This window comes from Synchiropus splendidus, chromosome 12 (assembly GCF_027744825.2).
Source record: "Synchiropus splendidus isolate RoL2022-P1 chromosome 12, RoL_Sspl_1.0, whole genome shotgun sequence".
NCBI lineage: Eukaryota > Metazoa > Chordata > Actinopteri > Syngnathiformes > Callionymidae > Synchiropus > Synchiropus splendidus.
The window spans coordinates 19,190,137-19,212,665 of NC_071345.1; the positions used below are offsets into that span (position 1 = coordinate 19,190,137).

A 22,529-nucleotide genomic window follows, 5' to 3' on the forward strand; every position below is an offset into this window, starting at 1 on the left:
GGCAAGTGTTGTGGTTAATTTGCTGAGTTATTGTGGTTGTTGTGGTTATATATTTAATGGTTTTGGCAGTTGAGTCTGCTCCAAGGTTTGGTCTGTGTTCAGGGCTTGCTTGCAATAATGTTCCCATTCTGTGAGTGCAACTTGTTCCCTTCCTTGTTAGTTAAAGCTGTAAGTACAGTAATGCCGCATTTCCACTGAGCAGTCTGTATCAGTATGTATATTGGGTAGTTACCCTTACAAGGGCATTTCCATCGCTAAAAGGAAGCAAAATAACTAACTTGAACCATTTGGGTGTTAGTCTTACTGAAAATGATAAACAATTGTGGGCTAAATGAAAACATGGACGATTAAGCCGCGGGTGTTGCACTTATGGGAGAGGAGAATGAAGAGCTTGCTTTATTCAATGAAGTCACGCATGTGTGTAGTTGGAATATAAGACTTTTCCTCTAGATCTGTCAATGCATACCGCAACTACTAGTCTTATGTCAGCTGGAACCCAAAATGAAGTGTTTTTAAGCACTGTGGTCCACTGATATAATGTGCTGTGTTCTCTACGTGTCCAGCCAGACATCACAGTGGAAAGTTTTAGCTTTTAAACCTCTCGCACACAGTATTGTTATCATTGAATCTGTCAAAGAAAGGTTGTTGAAACAATGAAAATGTCCCCTCTACAGCATTTCAACACACGAGTACATCAAAACACTCAATCGTTTAACCAACATATGTAAACTTGCGATCGTCTCCTCTCATTGGTAACTTGATGTTAAACAATCACAACATGAGCAGAGCATCATTAGCCACAACCCGAATAATAATTCTGCTGCAGATGCTGTGTTATTGAAGCAATGAATGAGAGAATGCATGATGTCATCACCCACATCCCTGCCCCTTGAAAGGGCACTCTGCTGTATATAGATCCTGGGAAAAGGGACCTGTTACTTTACCAGCTGAGATGAACCTATCTGGACCACTTGGTGGATAAAAACTAATTCTTTGTCTGCGAATCAAACCCGTACCTCCTCAATTCGTGTTGTAACCTGGAACCTGCCTGTGACATTTACTCAACTGCATTCTGCTCCTCAGCGCTGTTCCAAGTCTCGCCTGGCAACATAATGACATGAATGCTGATTTATTTTAGTCCTTCACTTGTATGATGTTGAATGGTGTTGTTCAAGGTATGTCTAATTTACTTCATTATTAACCTGTAAGTATCATGTCCATCCATTCTTTTTTGAGTTATACCCTTGATAAGCAAACAGACTTTGGTGAATATAATAGTAAAACAAATGCCATGGCTGCTGTAGTTGAGTCAGTTGTAAAACACAGTTTATACTCATGGGTTGATGAACACATGCAGTTCATTTAGAGTCTTTTCGCCACATCTCCATTGGTCTCTTTAATCAGGGCGAGTTTGTGCGAACGCTGACCTCTGTCCACTGCCAGAAGTGTGTCTTAGCTGGACCACAGAGTGATGGACAAAGGAAGTAATTACACATGAATTTGCTTGTCGAACACGGAGGGCTAGTGTGGTCTGTGTGGTTCACTTTGTGACAGTAGCACGAATGCGCCAGTGGACGAGAAAGTCATGACCTTGTGATGATTTAGGCAAAGTCCTCCCAGGGAGAACTGGGTTCTACCCAGAATTACAAAAAAACAGTTTAGACTTGGCCTCTAAATCCCCCACGTCTTAGTCTAATCAAGCATCTGTTGGACGTGCACGACAAACAATTTGATCTCTGGATACCGTCAAAGGCAGGTGATTACAATGTTGCAGCTGGTTGTTGTTTAACAAATGACATCAAGCGCTGTGTGATGCTGCCTGGTTAAACTTTGTCTTGTACTTGTGTGTTGCTCTCACTTGCATGACTGAAGCATTCCACAGTTTTTACTATCAGCTGGATTTTCAATTGAAATTCTTAACAAAAATACTTAAACAGATATTCTCACTTCTCTTGGCCAGAGCCTTGAGTTTAGCACATGGTTCTCATCAGTCTCTCTTGGTTCTCATACGTGCTGATATTAAATCTATTTTTAAATCGCCATAATCCCGTATTTATTTATATTATTGTCATCTGTTGCTATAGAGCACCGTTCTCAGTCGCTCTCAACTTTGTTATTAAATTAAATTTGCAAATTGGTGTGGGGCCCTGGTGCCTCCTCCTCAGCAGTGGAGTAGGGACATAGTTTCCTCATCTGGATCCTCTTTAAGACACTGTAATCATAGCAGCAGCTGTGGGGTTTCTAATTGAGATGGTCGATAACCTCCTCACCAGCCACAGCCAGGCTCGATAACCATGACATAATCTTTCATTACCCTGCTGACATAGGAGAAGCCGTGGAAAAAGCGAAGAACCCACAGTGCTGGCGTTGCAAATTGCCATATTGTTTGTTTGCAGGTTTTAAAGTTTGGGAGTCTGCGACAAAGATGAATGTTTGGAAAAGCCATTATCCAGGATGATTGAGAGAGAGAAATTAGAAATGTCCCCAGCGCCGTCTCACATCCCGCCTCGCCAAAACCTCAGTAATGAGATGAGCACTCGTAGAATGTGCACCGCATCCCCGCATGATTCTCACCCCGCCTCAGGCTTCACATTCTCCCCCAGACAGCTAGATATGTGTGTCCTGGTGCACACTTGAGTCAGAGCAGCACATGTGGATGCTGGCCGCCCAGTGTTGGGGTTGTGTCAGATTCACAGTGGAACTTCACCCCTCTCCTTCCATTCAGCTCTTTGTTATCCATTGCAGACATCGCAGATGTCTGTTCACCACAGAAAAAGTCAATGGTGCTTTGTTAAAGCTGCTCAACCTATCCTACACTATACAAAACAGTCATTTAAAAACACAGCTTTTAGCGACATGTTGTTTTCTTAGTGTTTTATATAATTAAATGTCTTGACTTTTGACGTGCTAATATTCCAAGTTATTAAAAAAAAAAAAGTTTAGGATCGTCTGAGCTTAGACTGAGATTCCATCTACATCAGACCTGGGCAAAGTATGGCCCGGGGGCCAAATGCGGCCCTTTGCCTGTGTTTTTGTGGCCCTCATGAGGTCAGACTAAAACTATATAACTTATAAGTTGAATATTATATAATTTTTCTGTTATTTTTTTATCCTGTTTCCATTTCATTTTTGTGTTTTGCTCAAAATTCATTGAAAGAAAATTCTAAATATATTTTAAAATGAATTGCCTTTTCATCTTCGATGTTTGGCTCATAGTTTTATGATTTCTATTCAAATAAATGCATGTAAAATGATTTTTTGTAGGGTTCATGCCATATTTATACTTCTTAATATATTTGCTTCCATTGATCCTTTTATGCTTCATTTCGTCCTTGAGATTTTTTATTCACGTTTCACAGTCATCGCCACCTTTCTTTTGGCATGATGGCCCCTCACCACAGTTACAGTTTATAATGTGGCCCTTTAGGGAATTTAACTGCCCACCCGTGATCTACATACTCAGCCTTTTTTTTTTGTTTTGTTTTGTAACGGCATAATTACGTTTACTGCCTTTTAATATTTTGTTTCTGTTGCACGCTTGTTTAGTGTTTTCAATGTTGTAAATTGTTTTTCATTATCTTCACTGTCTTCACACGAGACTTCACCCCGCAAAAAAAAACTGCAAGATAGCGTGACACCTCAAGAATTTAAATCTCTCTTTTTTTTTTTTTTTTTTTTTTTTTTTAATGAACTAGAATTTGCTCACCATTGATAATTTGAAATGAAATGAATGATTTTAAGTGAGCCACCTTTAGAGCTCTATATTACCATAGCTTTTTCACCGACACAGATCATTGGAACGTTCTTAACTGAAACACAAGTAACAGGTGATAACTGTTAAATGATGTTCCAAATGAGCCCACGAAAGGTTCAATACTAGTTAATACTTTAATGCATTAAATCCATTCATAATTTTCTTGTCCTTTCAATTTATTTTCATTTTAATTGAATGAATAGTGCAGCTGTGATGCCATCAACATGGGTCAATATTCCTGTAATAGAAATAGTATTGAAAATGACTCACTCCACTTTAACTTTCATTGCTCTGCTCCTGTAGGGTGATTCTGTACCAGCTGCAGACGATGGTCCTTTTGCTGACACAGTAACGCTTGAGCAACAAACCAGCAGTATTGGAGGCACCAGTGGGAAAGTCAGCCTCTGGATGCAGTGGATGTTACCTAAAGTTACCGTGAAGCTGTTTACTTTGGATTCAAATTCCAAAAACACAGGTAATGTATGCGTTTTGTATTCAGTCAACAAATACACCACATTTGGCCACAGTTTCTAAAAATCCTGGCGGAAACGCTGAAATGTATTTTTTTTATCATTGATTTGAAGGCACAGCGATACACTCCCTGGATCTTGGCCTCATATTGCCTTGATCTTTTCTTCCTGCATCCTGATCAGTTCCCCAATTAATATTTACTGATATCTGCTGTACGTTAGATTCTTACACCGGACAAGCTACTATACAGTATGTGCTGTGCAGAGCATAGTGCTGAAATTCTGTAATTTACTATACCGTTTGTAACCCATAAAACAGTATCTGCGCTCTGAGCCACTGCTAAGTGATTATATTCCTAAGTCTTTCCCCAGATTTCTGGATTGTTTCTCCTTGCTTCGGCTGCAATTCTATTGAAGCGATTGCTTTTCACAAAGCAGGTGTGAACCTCAGAGGGATCCCACATCATAACTGTTGACTTTTTCCAACTGTTTTTTATGTTTTGCATTGTGCGTTTCAGTTTATTAATGTTGAGAAAAGTAAGTTGTTCTTGATGTCATCTTTGACATTATAAATCACTGTTTTTGTTCTGTTAGTCATCCCTTGGGAACAGTAGTGACAAAGGAAAACAATTGCCTGACAATTGTTTTGCGTCTTCCTTACTAATATATAGAGAAGATAAAGTGCAAATGTCTAAAACCATGTGGTTGTTTTATGAAATGGTCTCAAGTCTTATGCAGCACTTGAGTCAACAGACGTGCCAGTGTGTTGACTGGCGCACACAGGCCAAGCTGTCGACATTAAACTGAATCAGTGACTTGTCGCCCTCCTGCTTTTGGATTCGCTGTAGCTGTGAATGGCTTGATTACCTTATTTCTGTCCTTGTAATATCTAGCATCTGCCTCCCAGAACACCCAGATTAAAATGTTTAATGGTGGATGAGGAATGTCTTTGAGGACCTCACAGAGATGGTTCAACTTGGACACGTCCTAACTAAGCATTCTTATGGATTCTGTTTTAAATATATGCCATCTGAGCTGCAAGATCAACTTAGCACCGGTTATTGAAAATAGTATTACAAAGAGGATATCAATACAGTCGTACACATGCAACACATTAGTGGCCTTGTATCGCGAATACACTCTTAGAGGAAAAGCACTGAACATATGAACTTCAAACAATTTGCAGTGATGTAATGTCTTCAAGTGCACAGGAAATAAGACGGGAGTCTCTTTAAGAGAAATGGAAAAACAGCCATACCAGAAGTTCTTGGCCAGAACTGTGTGTTTTCAGCTCAAACCAGCGGTATGCTTTTCTTCTTTGAGATGAAAGGACTAAGGATTTCCATTCCTCTCCCAGAAAAGTCATTCATCAATATCAAAAGTGTGTTTGGAGACAGGCTTTCTTTGGGTTCGTACGGTGTGGGACAGTTCTTTCCGAGCAGCATCCACAATAAAGCGTACATTTCTCTTGCCTCACCAGCAATTCATCACTAGGGAGCTCGGTGTTTTTGCTGAGCATCATGAGCCTGTGTCTGTCAATAGCAACATTATACTTCCATCCTGTTTCTGGATGTTATTGAATCAAAACATGCATCTGTGTTTACTGACTTGGCTTGTCACTTTTGCTTTGTGCAAAGACGACTTTTGAAGGGCGAACTCTCCTGTTTTTATTTTTTGTTATTGTTTTTATGTATCTTTAAAGGAGCTATAGGATACATTTTCATGCATTTCATTTCATTTTCATTTTAACACAATAATTTTCTCTGCAGGTTGTTCAGTAATAATAACACAAGTCTACTCTCACCCATTACTTGTAATGCAACATTGATTATTTTGTTGCACTCCTAGGAGCATGTCAGGCTTGCGTCAGCCCTTCATGGGTGATCTGTGACTCAAGAGTAGCAGCTACAGTCTAGTGGAAGGGAAGCTCTACACTGTTGGTCAGTAGTGAGAGCTGTCTTGACCTATGATTTAGAGACAGTAGCTCTGACACAAAGACAGGAAGCAGAACTAGAAATGACAATGCTCAGGTTTTCATTTGAAGTGATTGGGAAGGTCAAGATAAGATACCAGAAAGCACTCAGTGAGTGCAAACCTCCCACTAGCACACATGTAAAAGTGATCCCATGTGACAGCCGACCCAGTTTTGAATAAGGCTCCGGGATCTTAAGTTTCACGCTCACCCACCTGAGCTGTTTTGGTGCCCATTTCACGTTTCCTGACAACTTTGTCCAAATCTGTCCATATCCTTTCAACACAAGCAAACAGGCAGTCAAACCATGGTCGACGAAAACATAACCATGATTGAAAACATAAACTTGAAAACATAATTGATGTTGTGAAGCTACAGTATGTAACACTGTTCTCTGCTGTGCATTTCGACTCATGATTAATAGTTTCTCCTGGAAATGGGTCTTCACACTGTCTCGGAACATTGTGAATGAGCTGACCAGTTCTGTTTTCTGTTTTTAATCAGAAATCTGCGTCATCAGTGAACTGGAGGATCTGAGCGCCTCGGTCGATGTCCAGGATGTTTACACTAAAATCAAGTGTAAAGTTGGCAGCTTCAATATCGACCACTTCAGATGCAGGTATTCAGACTCAGTCATTTTTCAGCATTCATTGTCAGACACGCTTTTTTCTTTGCAAATACTGTTGTTATCAAAATATAGTTGTCACTTGCTTTAAGTGTAAGGGTTTATTTTTTAGGGATAGCTTTGTTACAGATTATTCTACGTCATTAATAGAGAGAATGAGGCGGAGCGTAAAGATTGAACTCACTTGGGAAATACACAAAAAAGTGTATGACTTAATGAACAGTGCAATTAAAATGATCTTGTTGCAAATGGATTTTCTTTCTACTTACTTAAGACACACTTATGTTAATCGCTCCCATTAGATTCTACTTATTGAGACACAAGCTGTATGAACATAAAGGTTTATCTTTAAAATATTGGGGAGCAAATAAAGCTGGAATACACAACAGATATGGTCAGGCCCTGGCAATGTTCAAAGAGAAGTACAGTGAAGAAGCATTTAGCAAAGTTAGTTTGTGCAGTTATTTGAAAGCAAGTTTGCCATTGTTTTTTTAAATTGAGGTTGTTTGTCTAAAACATGACTAAACTGACATATGAACTGTCTTAAATGTTTATTGTGTCTAACTGGAAGGTTTTGTTGCATCACTGCTCCTTTGGACTGTGACTGCATTTCCACTCTGGTGTCCTCGTGTTTCCAGACATCTGCTCTGGCGGTTGTGGCCACAGTCAAGCAAACTCACAGTCAGACAGACGTTAGAAAATGCTGGATGAGTTCAATTGTTACTCGGCTGGCCCAAGTCTGACTCACTGAGATGCGGCTCTCAGACAATATGTCGTTCATTTCTCTCAGACTGCGGTGTCTGATTCTATTCACAGACACATTGTTAGAGGAGGAAAACCGCAGCAGTCTGTTGATTATCTTTTTTTCTGCGTCGGGTCCATCACTGACCTTCACAAAAAACAAAATGCATTAATCGCCCACTGACCAAAATTCCCACTATGGCCAAAGGTGATGAAGAAAATGGCCACATTAGCTTTCCTTCACTGTCTTTACGACAGCCTTCATACTATTTTAGTTTGCGGGCACATTGACTTTTCTGCTCCACAAGAAAGAGCTCATGTTGGTTTGCATCTCTGTCAAGGATCTCTCATCTTAGTAGGTGAGGCAGTGAAAGTGGTATATTTGCCTCAGAGAGCTCGACTTCATGGACTGATTGATTTGCTAACAGCTGATGGTTGTGACTGGGAGTCACTGTTGCTGAGTTACTCAGTTATGGACGTGGGTCATGTCTGGTACGCTTATGGAAAGACCCCTCGGTCGCTCTCTTGCTGCTTATATTCTATCATGGCTAAATGACTTCAACACCGACTGGCTGAGTCGAACAAGGCCTGCGCCACGTTGGTGGCTTCCTCGTGAAATACGGAGGTGTTGTGGGTCATTATTGTGCTTGGCGTCCCACAGGTGTGTGTGCAATTGCTTCTGACACGCAGCCAGGCTTAATCATTTCAGTAGACCCTTTGGCCTTCTTAAGTAGATAATGGGTCAATTTTCTCATTGCTTGGTTTATTTCTGTTTAGTGTGCATGGTCCCATTGCACTTTTCACCAACCAAAGTTCTGGCAGGCAAAAGCACTCACGTCTTCCAAGCCAGTTTACAGTCATAGTTGTTTAGGACGCAGCAGAGGACCACTGGGCTGTTAGCCCACTGTAATCTGCATCACCCACACACACAAGTGAACACACTGGGAGTCCATATTAATCATCCTGAACAGATAATTGCAAGGTATTTTCAGCACCCAGCCCAGGATATTCGTGTGGAGTGAGTCAGATTAAATCAACCTTGACAGACAAAACGGAGGCTCATCTGCTCTTGGCTATCACACAGCGAGAAAATGAGTGGAAAGTCAGGGAGTTCAAGTGAATATGAGAGGTAACTATATAATTGAATCTCTGATTCAATCAAAACAGGAGGACACTGAGACAGGGTGGAGTCATAGCAGCGCATGTGTTCAGGAGTAGTAAATCACTAGGTGGGAGTTGGACTCCCGTCATATAGCAAAGCTGGTCGAGAGACACACAATACTCATGTTTGTTATGTACAGAGTTGGAAACTGTCTGATACACTTCAAATCAACAGGAAAAAACGGTGGTGCTTTTTCTCTTATTGGCCTGACACCTCTGTAACATGAAACAGTGAATGGTTTTATTTATGGTGTTCCCGTTTCAAACTAGGGTTCTTATGCTAAGCCTGCTGACCTTATGGTCGTATTACTGAATGACCAGAGGAATATAAAAGAGTGTCTTTTGGGATCCATCAACGTGTGAGTCATCTTGGGGGACTTTTTAAGTAGACGCTGTGGCCTAACACACAAACTATTTGGCTCACCGGTGTGGTGACCAGGAAACCGCCTCAGAACTGCAAAGCTGTGAAAGTGAAATAATGCAGCTGACGCTGTATTATTTCCATAATGTGAAGGGATAGTAATGCTCAGCACATGATTTGGCTCCCCTGGTTGCTGAAATAATGATGCCCGTGAGAGATCGACTCTCTTCTCTGTCTCACTGTTTTTCCCCCAGTTAATTTACTTCACAGGTGTCCGCTGCAAAATCCAGCGTCGCACAGAAATGTTTTGGCTCATCGCGTTTTTTTTTTTCTTTATATTGATCCAGAGGTCTAACTCCATACTTGTGTGTCTCTCCAGACCAGGGCCTGACTGGCACTATGAAGGACTCATTCTACAGTGCAAGGAGACCGCTGTGGTGAGGCCTCTGTCTGCCACAGAGCAGCACTCGGCCTCTTTTAATAAAACAATTAGGGCCATGATCAAGGTCCATGTTATCTGCTCTCACTGGAAAGACAGCGTTGCGGATAATGTCGGCCATTATGTCAACCCTGTCTCTCCCGTGGCTTTGATTTAAGATAATTTAAGCAATAACTGAGTTGGGGAAGTCATCTGCTCTCGTTCTTGTATCGGTGATGGTCTTATACTAGAATCTGCCTCAATTTTGTCTCCTTTACATGCATCACATGATGGGATGCTATTGGAATCTTGTTAAATATTCTGCATTTTAACTGTCATCAGAGTAGTATAAGACCATTCCCAGGATCATTCCTCAATGTTGAGCTTGTCGTGCATTTTTCTGTTGGTTTAATCTTGTGTGCTTTTTTGCCTTCATTTGATTGAATGTAATTTTGAAATCTCTGTGCTCCACCCTCTCTTCCCTTTTATCTCTTTGGCCATCTCGTCTGCTATCCTATCCCTCTCTTCACCTTCAGTCTGGATGAGGGTCTTCGGCGCTCAGGCAGCTGCGGAGGAGTGGTCCTCTCTTGCACTGACAAGCTTAACAGACGCACTCTGTTGGTTCGACCCGTCAGCAAGCAAGAATCTTTCAGCCACTTTTCTGGGTTTTTCCCGCCTGTAAGAGTACAGCGTTTCTTTGTTGTTTGCTTGGCCTCCTGCAACAGCTGTTTTCAGAAAAGAATGGAGTTAATTTCATTTTTTTTAAAAAAAGTCGGGGGGGTTGAATTCCTGAACAGCATCTGTGTATGTTGTGATTTAAGTCTAAAAAAAATTACTCACTTATAATCTAATACTGTGTGCATTATTCATGTTGCATGTGTCCTTCTGTTGATGGAGGTTTTGCAGCCCTCAAATCGAAAAATATGCCTTTATTTATTTAAGTAGTGATACATTCATTTTCACCTTGTTTTCAATGAGCCATCGTGCTTGAGGACCCCTACTTGGGTGAACTGAATTGATTTAAGTAAATAAGTAAATAAGTTTGGTTATTAAGATGATGGAGGAGTCTGCTTTTTTGGAAGTGGTAATTTTCTTTTTTTAATCTGGACTTCTTTTTTAAAGTATTGACAACATTGAAATTTTAGTTATTCACAATTTTAGTCATCCACATCCAAGATGTCAGGCCTCCATAAAGCTATTACACACTCTATGTCATGTTGTCTTGCACCATTGTAATTTCTGCTTCTTCTGGCTAGACGGCCGCCAAAGTCCTGGAGGGCTCCCACCAGCAACATGGTTTCCTTTCCATTACATATACGCAAGCTATAACTAAAAACGTCCGACACAAGCTAACCAGCCGGCCATCACGCAGCAGCACAACCACAGCCAGTCAGCAGTTAGCCCCTGACCTGCTGGCAGACAGCTCCCCTCAGTACTTGAGGGAAATCCTGTTGACTGCTCAGCCCTTCGATGTGGTTCTAGTGTGTCCCTTGCTGGCCAATGTGGCGGGAGTGTTTCAGGTTGGAAAATTACTCAGTAAACATTAAAACCTCATTATGCTATTGTTGTTCATGTTCAGTAGGTTCTAACAAAATATTTGTTACTGTTTTTTTTTTTGTTTTTTATAGACAAAAGTGCCGAGGCGCTTCAGAGAGCGTGGGAAATCCACCGGCCAGCCCATGAGAAGCCACACACTATCCTCCCGCTCTCTGCCACTCATTTACATCAACACCAGTGTGATCAGGCTGTTTTGCCCTGGATCAGACAAGCATTTAGCCGCAGGTGAAAGCACACATCTCACCTTTCAACAAAAAATATTCTAAATAATTTCAAACATAATTTTAAAACATGAAATTATTGAAACTATTCAGTGTCAATTTATTGTCACATTGTGGTCCTTTTGTCAACAAGTCATTGGAAAGCCTCAGACAAGTGACTGCCCTTCCAAAAATGATGTATGTTTACACAAAACCCACAAAACCATGAATGTTTTGTCTGTAGATCACAATGACACTGTTTGGTGTTTGGTTTCGTAGATATAAATATTGTACGTAACCACTGCACCTGGTAACTATTGCTGTATAATTTGCATTGTTTACATGCAACTATTCCAATATTGTACGTATAATGATGGAGAACAGCGGTGGGCATAGTGCTGTCCTGGTGCCACATGTGGCCCTTTGCCTAAATTTGTGCGACCCTCAGGAGGTCAGAGCAAAATTACAAATAAATTAGCAAATATCGGAAAGATATTAAAACTTGCAATGAAGTGCCTTTATATCGCATACTAGTTACACTATAACATATAGTACCATAAACAAACTTCTGATTCATATGTGTATTAACCACACATTAGTCCTTATTATAAAGCTCAGATTAGCATTTTGTTAAATCAGACTACATTTGCTCTGGAATAGTCAGCAACAGTTCTCCCTACACAACACAATAATTACTGATTATTAAGAGTAGATAGCGTGTAACTAGCTTATTAATACTTAATGTGTGTTACCCTATTGAAAGTGTTAGCCTTATATTAGCATGTTTTTCCCTAAGTTCTGTGAACTAGTAGAAAGTAGTAACTAAAACTGTTTACACAAACAGTTGTAAAGTAAAGTAGTAGTAAAGTACTTTTTTTTCCAACTTTTTTTCTATATTTTTCTATAATTTTTTATTTTTCTACAGAGTTCTGTAAATTGTAGACCACTTTATATATGTTCTGATATGACATATCATTTTTGAAGTATTGGAAAGTACATTTATATGTGCGCTGCAATAGTTGACTTGTATTTAACTATGGGATATTAAATGTGTGGTAATACACAAAAAAAATCACCATACATTCTTAAAATGTAGAAGGAGGTGACAAAAAATGCAAATGTAACTTCACTTGCAATCCATTTTCACTGAGCAACTGGTTATTCAATCTGAAGAAGAGTTTTGTATTAGGGTTTGCTTTGGTTGGTTTGGTTTGTTTCAGAGAGTTGAGATTAGATTTATGGTTATGGTTTATGGTTAGCATGCATCTTTCATTCTCTCGAAATCAAGTTCCAGTGGATGATAAATGGCACTGAAATGCATGTTAGATCAACTGACTTCAGATGATAAAAACAGGGAATAACATTTTTAATAATGTATCTAATTTCACAATGATTCAAACTTTTATGGTTTTCGACTAACGTGTCGATAAAAAGACATCTGTTCTTGATTCAAATATGTGCAAAAGCACTTGGGAAGGAAAAAAAAAAAGAATTTCCACTGAACTTTCAGTTTGTCATCTTTTTTTTTTTTTGATTAAAAAATAAAAAAAAGATCAAAGGTTGATGACTAATCTTATGAGGTCTGACCTCTGAGGACCAGCATATATATTCCATCTGATCTCTAATATACAATCATATGTTGTCAACAGATGCACATGTGAAAAGAGAAGACACTTTGGTCTTGAAGTTGGGCTCACTCAGCATGGCTCCTCAGGCTGATAACCCTCTGACACGCACTGTCCTGCGGAAAGACATCTACCAGTAAGAAATGTCTTCATAATGTGATGGATTATCAACTAAATATTTATTGTTGTTCCACCACACACATAAACACACACAGAGAAGTGGCATGATTGATGTGATCTTACAGTGAGGCACAAATTCTGAATGTTTGCCCACTTGTTTTGTTTGATTTGATGTATCAGGCATGGAAAATTTGCACACGCATTTCTATCTTTGCCTGAAAGGGGTAAGATACATGTGCTTTTTTGAATGTAGAGATGGAAAAAAAGTGACAGCACCTCATAGTGGTAAAGCAACATCAGCTATGACGCAGAGAAATGAATGACACCTCGAGGGTCCCCTGGGCCCTCCTGCTAAAACAAAAGGCTGTTGACACAAGGCCTCTGATGCCATGTGGATCAAAGCTTTGAGGCAAGGAAAAATCTGGACTTCTGAGGGAAATGGCTCAGTGCAAAACACATTTGCCTGATACAGGCAGCTAGAGAATCTGGATTGTGTCATAGCTGCCTCCAAACCGCAGCCCTCCACCATGTGTCTGTGAGAAAGCATTTGTGTGAATGGGCAGATTTTGTGCTGGCAAACGTGTAATAAGGGAGATAAAAGTGACGTCTAATGCTTTGTGCAGCTGTGAGGGAGATATGAGGTGACGTACGATGTGTAAGGAAGGGAAAGAAAATAGAAAATGAACAACAAGTGGACGGAACAGACCACCTTATCTTGTAATTCAACATTCTACTTCGATGGGTGTTGCATGTGGCCCATGAGGCTAAGGGATCATTACATGCTTACTACTGTGGCCATTCTTGATAGAGAGCATATTTTTATAGGGATTTCAACAAATCCTGGATCATACTTTTGACTTCATAACCATCGTCTTTTTTTCTCCATAAAAGCGTAAAACACAAAACAAACACATGTAATAATATACCGTAGGTTTTCAGACTCCACTTCTGCCACCATACTGCTTGATCAGTCAGCCTCACAGCTCGTCCCATCAGTAGTGTTGTAGTGGTGACCACCTAACCAGAGGTTGAGGGGGCAAGGTTGAGTCAAGACTGTAACAAGTATATCAGAGGGACAGTATATCAGAGCTGTCCCTCTGATATACTTGTTTTTAATCTTGACATTTCTAGTCACTCCCAATGAAACCTGAGCATCATCGACTCAGACTCTTCTAAATCTGCTTCCTGTCTTTGTGTCAGAGCCACTGTCTCTAGACCATACATCATAGGAGGCCTCACTGTCCCACCGTCCTATAGAGCTTCCTATTCACTCTTGTGTCATACAGCAGATCACGTGACTCCTCACTTCACTCCTGCCCGTGTCTCTCAGCTCCGGTTTAGATTGGTCTGACCTGAGTCTTTGACAAGACCAAATGCAGTCTTTCCCAAGACTAGACTTTGAAAATGCGGTCTTGAGTATGTGCTTGAGGCTGAGACACCAGGAATACTGTGACACTAGTGATCTCTCCATGACTCATCTTTCAGGTACTTATACACTTATACCGCGGTGCACCTCTAGTATGTATCTTGCATATACTAGTGTTTTCTGGAATAATGTAGATTTTTTTTCCCCTTTTTATGTCCTCAGACGCTTCAAAATTGTAGTGCTTCCTACGATAGATGATTTACTCCCTCGCATTTTAGGCATTTTGAGACGATGTTTGTCACACATGGAGAGTACAATTAATTTTATTTAATTACTATTATTGATTCATATTTACCGCCTTCTATTCAAGGTATATTCTGACATGTTGGTATTTTTAGGTGATTTATATACCCTTTCCGTCATTACGCACCTAATTCATTCCATTCAACATGATCTTAATGACCTTTCTTAATTTGCATTTAATTCTATTTCCACATAGGCTAGGGCACAGAACTGTGAACTGTGTAGTGACTGCTCACTGCAGAAGCCTTGTTCACATGAAAATACATCTCATGGAAGATGGCTGCTAGCTCCAGTTGTGCACAGAAGTCAGTGTTCACCACTTCCAGCCATGGAGCCGAGCCCAAATGATGTCAAACCACAGAGTTCATTCTTCCAACCCCAGCCAAACCACCCCAAACGTCCTTGTTCACATATGCCCTCCAGGTTAGGATGATCACACTTCTGGTCTCATGGCTTAAAGAATGTTGATTCGAGGCATTGTTATGGACTTCGCTGGCCTAGCCACACGCTGCGCCCCGAGTCTTTACTAGGACCTTATTGCAAGTGGCTGTAATCATGCAAACCAGTACCTGTTTACAATTGAGAACCATCTGCAGCTAGAAGAGGTATGTCGGATTCCCGGTAGCCATTTGCTGCAATTCGGATTTCAAATCCACCGCTAATTTCGTCCGCTGTCATAAATGACTCACTGATCTAAACAGCTAAAATGTTCTTGTCTACTGTCTAAGCGATGATTGCCTCTTAATGACGGTGTCAAGGATTTACCGTAATGCCACCCTGTGAGACAAGAGAAGGGTATAGACGAAAATAGCTCAGAAGTGTAAACATCCTGACAGTATATCTTGACGTTGGGCCACTGAAGCTGTTTCTCTTTCAGCTCAGCTTTCAACCTCATCATTCTCTGGGTACCGTGTGTATTTATCATTTAGTGTATTTCCAAATCCTCAAAGAAGGTCAAATAAACCGGCGTGACTGTAAAGCTGCAATAGAGAATTGATGTCCTCTTCCATGTTCATTTGGTAACACTTAACACCGTTTCATTCAACCACGTGAAGGTGAATTGCTGTTATCCCGAACGGGTGGATTCCCTCTGGATCCTGTACGAAACCGAATAATGACGAAGAGCTGAAGGCTTCCACCATTTGACTCGCTCTGTTTTCTGCTACAAGGCCACTGTCAATTTACACAGCTGAAATCATTTTCCTGTCTTGAAAAGGCAAGCTTTTCCCAAGTGTAAAAGTGCTGGCCCCCGAGAATGTCCAGCACACATTCAGCCCCAACTTTCTTGTGGTTAAGAACCTCTGTAAAATCCGGCAGATCTTATACTCTTATTTTCCCTCACTAATGTTCCTGACCACTTGATTGAAAGCCCAGCAGCCAACAGTGTAATAAATACCTTGCAACCTGTAGATTATGTGACTTTAGTTAACACTTGAAAATAATAAAGTGTGCTTATGTCTTATGTATATATATATATATATATATATATATATATATATATATATATATATATATATATATATATATATATATATATATATATATATACTGGACTGGACACTAGCGATCAAGTAGTGTCATTGCAATCTTGATTTTGAATCTTCATTTGAATCTTTATTGTTGTTCAAATGTTGTCATGGCAACAACAAGTTAAATGGTGCCAGTGCTGTGACTGTTTTTTGTCCTGGATTATTGAGCGTTAACGCCACCATGTGCCTATTGTCCTGTCATCGGAAATTGATAATGTGTATCACATGTATTTCTAAATGACATCGGCAGGCAGTGGTGTGTCTGCACGTGTGTGTGTGTGTGTGTGTGCATGCGTGTGTGTTTGTTTCCTAAAATATCCTGCACATTTCCCGGCATCCCCACACCTTAATGACACAACTCTAGATTCCATCACATACTCATTACCTCATAGTCTGTTAGACAGAGACTGAAGGAGAATCCCACTATCCCACAAAATAATGTTTTTCTGTTTTCATTGGTGCACATGCATGCGTCTCCGTGGAAACTGAGGAAAAAAAAACTACTGCTGGTGCTGTGTCAGTTCTGAGGACTGCACCAAGCCAAAAATGATGTAGCAGAATCCAAAAAACGTCTTTTGTTATTTTATATTTTCCTTTTAATGTTAACCCTCTGCTGCTCCTTTTTCTTCCCCCTTTTTTGTTTTTTTTTTAACTTTCAGGTTCTAATCTTTATTCCCTTCACCTTTCCTTTTTGTTCTAGCAGCCTTGTACAGTGTGCTGTTGATCCACGGGTAATAATCCCAATGCCTCTCCCTCAATGTGAATGTGTTACTTCCTCCTGGTCTCACGTTCCCAAATCACTCACATGATGGTTAGACTGGTTGGAGTCCCAGCGCGCTGTGGTAAATAAGCAACCCTCTTACTGGGCGTTGAACGGCTTCCTGGTGTAGCCCACATATATGTACTAATAAGAGCTCATGATGGGGATCTCCCCTCTACAGATAAACACAGCTCACTGAAGCCAGGACCAAGTCTGTGAGTAATAAAAAAACACTGGCAGCATTACACATCCACCCATCTCCTCCAGTAGCTGCTATGCTAAGGTTACAAGGAAAAAAGGTTTTGTGTCCCTGGAGTAGTGCAAAAACAGGGCGCTCTACGCTTTCTAAATGCTCACTAAGTGATTTCATCTGTCAAGAAGGAATAAACCCCACTGACCCCCTTTTTGTCCACATGCCTTAAAGAAATGCAGACAGGATAAAAGTATAGTTGTAGAAAATATAGAGGCCTCCAAAAGTACCACTGAAACCATTACTGACAAACCCTTGGCTGAGGCATCGGGAATTTGGTTCAACTTCCATCAACCTGCTGGATCAATCTATAACCCACAGTATGTTGCAACGTAACCTTTGGATTAAACTTGGTCATCCTCGGTTTGGTGGGGTTCTACTGCAGCTGTGACTTGACTGTGCACAACCAAAACTATGTGACTGGGGTGGGGTACGGTGGGCTTTCGATCATTTTCATTATCCAAAGCCATTAATGTGTGATAACAATTTGTAAGAACACCTTCTGTCAGTAAGCACTTGTGTGACAGTGTTTGAGAGTCGGCCTCATCTTTGCTCTGATGCATCAGTCGTGTGTGTTGCCTGAGTTAGATTAAATATACATACAACTAATATCCCCTCTGTTCGACACCCCAGTGTGACCTTCGATCCATTTACCAATTTTTATTTGAATTTTCACAAATAGCAGAAATAAACCTTGAAGGAAAGGCTAGAAATTTGAAGAAAAGTTTTCACTCTTGGTGGAGGTGGATTTTCTGCGAATCAATAAAAAGAAAATAATGCTTTTGCTATGGAAACAGGTTTAGCGGATAAACGATGACACACACACGCCCAGACAGTCTCTGACGTACGGTAAAAGCTGAACCGAATCGTTGGTAAACAGCAGATCCGTGTGGACGGCAGAACAGCTTTCTTTTTACACAGCACTTCTTTGAATAAAGATAATGGATGGAAAGTGGCAAAGAAACGTCGGCCGTGTGTGTTATTTGACGCTTTCTGATGACATCATCTCGTGGCATGCTCTCAATTATCGCAACATAACAAATAGAAATTGACAAAGCACATTTTCACAATATTTGCTAAAATCATTGAAACATTTGGATGGAAACCGCATCGTTGGTGGTATTGATCCAGCGTCTAGAGCTATAATGAGCAGCTACGGCAGAACAACAGCTATCCATGTTAGTACCTGCTTGGATCCAGCAAGGAGTCCTTGGTATATACAGTCATTGGATCAAGTTTTAGTTTGATTCTGGTTTCAAAATAGAATTCTGTCTAAACTATTAAAACTGGTGTTTTTGTTTGGCTGCTCTGTGGAGCTTGTTTATGAGCGTATTTGTGATACCCTGTGGTCTGTGGTTGACCATGAAGCGCTGCATGAGACCCTGCTCTATGTATTGATACAGTAGCAGTTGTGTTTGCTGTCTGTTGCTATATATTTCATATCGAGTATGTGTACTGTATGTTTGTGTCAGTGCTTTCCCCTCCAATAACTGTTCTAAAATAGCAAATAAAACAACCAGTTTATACTTTAAGTCTGAAAATGTCTCAATGTTGGCTCACCAGACTCATGCAACACTCCGTTGAAGCAAATCTGTGATTGCTTTAACTATTAAAATCCATTCTCAGAAGTCGGAGTTGAGCTCAGCATCTAGCTTTGCTGAGGTGTGATCCTGTCACTGCATCACGAGACACTTTGGTAAATTCACCCACACTCACCTCCTGCTGCTGCTGCTGCTTCTGCTGTACTAATAGTTGGATTAGGAGTCAGTTTAATGCTGTTCACATGCTTGTCCTGATGCTGTGGCAGTGAGCAATGCTCTCAGGTGTCTGTGCAAAGCTTAAGCTGTTTTTTTATTTTTGCTCGACATTCATGTGAATTGTAAAATATTTCATAACACAGCTGGTCCACCCCTCTGTAGTGTTCCCTCCTCGTCTTTCTTTCCCTCATAAAACCTCCCACCAAATGATTCATTAGATGCTTCAGTGCACACTTGCCTCATCACTCACTTTAGTCTGCTGCCAAGTTCCCTATTTCCACATTTGTTTACACCAGTGAAAAGTGCGGCGGCTTCACTGTACTGCTGCCGTGGAGTGGGAGCTCAGGCCACACACGCTGACTCTCAGGTTCTGCTCTTATATATACTGATTTAGGAGCAGCTTTCAAACCACTAAAGGTTCTGTGAGCAGGTTTATGATGAGCAATGACTAGCTGGGATACTTGGCTGGTCATTAAAACCGATGAGAACTTACAGACTTTATAATAATTTAACTACCAATGTTTGACAGTTGAAATCAGAGATTTTTTTTTTCCTGAAATTAGTCTGAAATAAAAGGCAAAAGTTGAAAAAGTAACATATGAGTAGGGCTGAGGTGCTGCTGGTTTCTATCCTGGCCACATTGATTTGTCGATAGAGCTGATTCTACCACTTAATACTGAAGTTTCACTGATGCCTTCATCAACATGTTCAGTCACCATCATTTCAATCTATCGTGCTGTTGGTGTAAGTGTAGGTGCTGCTCTAAAACGCTTGATTTGGTCAAATCCAGTATCTCAATTTGAAAGTATTCCTAGTCTCACTGATGTTGGAGGAAGTGATTTATCATGCCTGCCTCACCTTACAGCTGCTTTTCATACGTGTTTTCTGCTGCCTGAATTCTAATAACAAGCACATCTGTCTGTGTTTTCACACCGGCAATCGTTTTGAAAAGTGATGTAGCTGTTGCATTCAGGGAAATCATTTTGTTTGTTCTTGTGGACAAAACAAGCTGGAGTCCACCCTGTGTTCTAGGTTTCTTTTTGGTATGTGTTCTTGTACTTTAATTTACAATATATATTTTTTAAATAGTGTATTCACTACACTTTGACTTCAACTTAAGATATTTTCCTCTGTAAAATCCTTTTTTGTCATTGACTCTTGACAAGTGTGTTTCCCAAATACCCAGCATGTGATAACAAGGGATCTACTGAATCACCAAATTCAGAAATACATTTAAAAAACAGGTCCAACAAACAAAAGGAGCTTAAAGAGTCTGGCTTCATCAACCCCTGGTTGCTGTGAAGAACACTGCGAAGTGTAGTGTCACACAGTCCAGTAGTTCACAGGAAAAAACACAAAGCAGTGCTCTAGTGCAGGAATCAAGATCTGGCGGCATCACATAGTTTCTGACACCTTTGTTGATCAGCATTTGAACGAGCCACCACGTCATGACGATCACTCGTAACATGCGTGAACTTGTGGTCGTCTCATGTCGCTGTTGTCTTATTTTGAATGTATAGAAGTTCATTTAAATCCCACATCAAATACCATTCTGCTACAATTCTCTCTTCTTCTCTCAGCTTCAGATGTTTCTTAATGAAGTCCATTTTGTTTTCCAGAGTAAGTGTACTTTCATTGAGGGGCACTGTAAAATATGACTCGATCATTAATCTTTTTGGACGCATCATGACACTTCTTTGTTCATTATTTGATGACTTCAGAATGTTTCTGAATGTGTAACTCTCAGTCATTAATCCCCATTTTTGTTCAGTTGCCATTGGTAATGCACCAGTTTGCACCCGTTGCATAGTCAGCACAAAAGAGACTCTTCTATTATGCTGCCGTCATCCTGTTTCGTGCTACATCCTGCTGTTCTTCGTTGTAATCATCATCGCCCATGTCCCTGCCAACTCAAAACAGTCCTGAACTCGGTGGGGACGCAAAGAGGGCCAGGCGAAAAAAAGGGTCCCAACCTGAGCCGATCTGGACAGCCTCGGCCTTGGTGGAAATGTGGCGTATTGTAAGGTTTTCCGTTCCCAACCAACCCTGAAAGTTTTATTACAATAGGTTTGTTTGTCGTCAAAATGATCTGAGCCCTAATACGCACCACCGCCACACTGTGATGGACGGAGTTCAAAAGGTTCATTAAAGTGGGAATAAGTACAGAGTCAGAGTCCTGTTATCGCTAAGAGTCCTAGATAAACGTACTAATAGCTGGGTGAGCCTGCACGTAGCTGCTCAATTGTGCAGTGTGTGTAGTGTGTAGTGACCAACGGTTTGCTTGTCTTTTGTAATGCTGAGCATTGTGAGAAAATGTAATCCTTGTAACACATTTTGACACATGGTCAGTTCAACTCCCTGAGTCAGTGCAGTTTATATTCATGCTGTTACATCTAAGTGGAAAACAAATACCTTGGAAAGTCTTCCCTTTGACTTCAATCAATCCCTGCAGTTTATTGAGTTTCACTCTTCGTGCAAAGTTACATGAAGGTACGGTACAGCAAGTGAAGCGTGGGAATCCCCTTGCCAAAAAACTATAATGGGCTTTGATATTTGACATTGAAAAGTGAGTGCATGTTAGTTTGCAAGTTTATATTTGTTCTTTGTAAAGTGTGTTGTTTGAAGGCTCTCATAGAAACTAAACCAAGGCAGTAAATCTATTATTTAATTGGTCTGTTTTGGCCAGGTGCGTGCATGTGTGTGTCATTTTTGAAAAAGTCTCCACCGTATTATATTTTTTGTTGAAAGTGAGCTCAGTTTTTAGTGTATAATATATCGATGTAGTCTGTGTTAGGATTCTTTTTTCATTCAGGGAAGTAAGGGAAAAGGTTTATTGAATTTGAGCCAGCCAGCCCGTCATGCATTTTCGTGACCCACCCAGCAGTCAGTTTTGAGGTAAAATAGGATAACTGCAAAAACGTCCCGAACAAGAATGTCTTTGAGAGATCCGGACGCATGGGTTTCATTTCAGCTTTACATTGTTCACTCGCCATGATTAGAGCCGGACGTGTTCTGGTCAACCATCAATCTTTGGATGTGTACTCATGTTTTCCCTTTTTCATTTCAATATAAGAAGCTAAAATAGGTCAGGGTTTGAATGTCGGCCAAAACAAACAGTGTAGAAGTCCAGCAAATGAAACACCTGTTGCAGCTGAACAGCAACAGAATATCACATCTCTTTCACAATCACAAACCGGGGAAGTGACATTCCCCTTTTTGATTAAATCAGTCATATTTGTGTTCACAGCAAGATAATGGATGCCGTTTCCAAAGTCTTTAAAAACGGAATCTGCTACACCTCCGAGGTCAGTGATCAGGAGCAGTTAGTTGGGCTTTATATGCCCTCGATGATATGCATGTCAAGGCAGAGAGGCAGCCCTGGAGCACAGCACACTTTGCGTCATGTACTTTTGTGTGGCTCTCAGGATCTTAGGGTCTGAGCTTGCTGTGCGTCTAATGTATGCAGAGCTGTAAACAAACCCTAATTGTTAAACACATTTGTGAAATTGGTGAAACCGAGACTATTGTTCTATGGAGCTTGTAATTATCATGCTGTCCCG

At 40.6% G+C, this 22,529-nt stretch overlaps 1 protein-coding gene across 5 annotated transcripts in view; it reads left to right on the top strand.

Annotated features, from left to right (window-relative positions):
* Positions 1–22,529, top strand: part of LOC128767966 (intermembrane lipid transfer protein VPS13B-like) — a 252,311-nt gene that overhangs the window by 118,523 nt on the left and 111,259 nt on the right. For 4 of the 5 annotated variants that reach the window (XM_053880401.1, XM_053880404.1, XM_053880405.1 and 1 more), the window contains 6 exons: positions 4,058–4,229; positions 6,701–6,815; positions 10,039–10,180; positions 10,759–11,022; positions 11,131–11,284; positions 12,909–13,020. In XM_053880401.1, the coding sequence (XP_053736376.1) occupies positions 4,058–4,229; positions 6,701–6,815; positions 10,039–10,180; positions 10,759–11,022; positions 11,131–11,284; positions 12,909–13,020 (959 nt within the window). Of the gene's footprint in view, positions 1–4,057; positions 4,230–6,700; positions 6,816–9,463; positions 9,522–10,038; positions 10,181–10,758; positions 11,023–11,130; positions 11,285–12,908; positions 13,021–22,529 lie in introns of all 5 variants that reach the window. The other variant, XM_053880402.1, reaches the window with a different exon arrangement.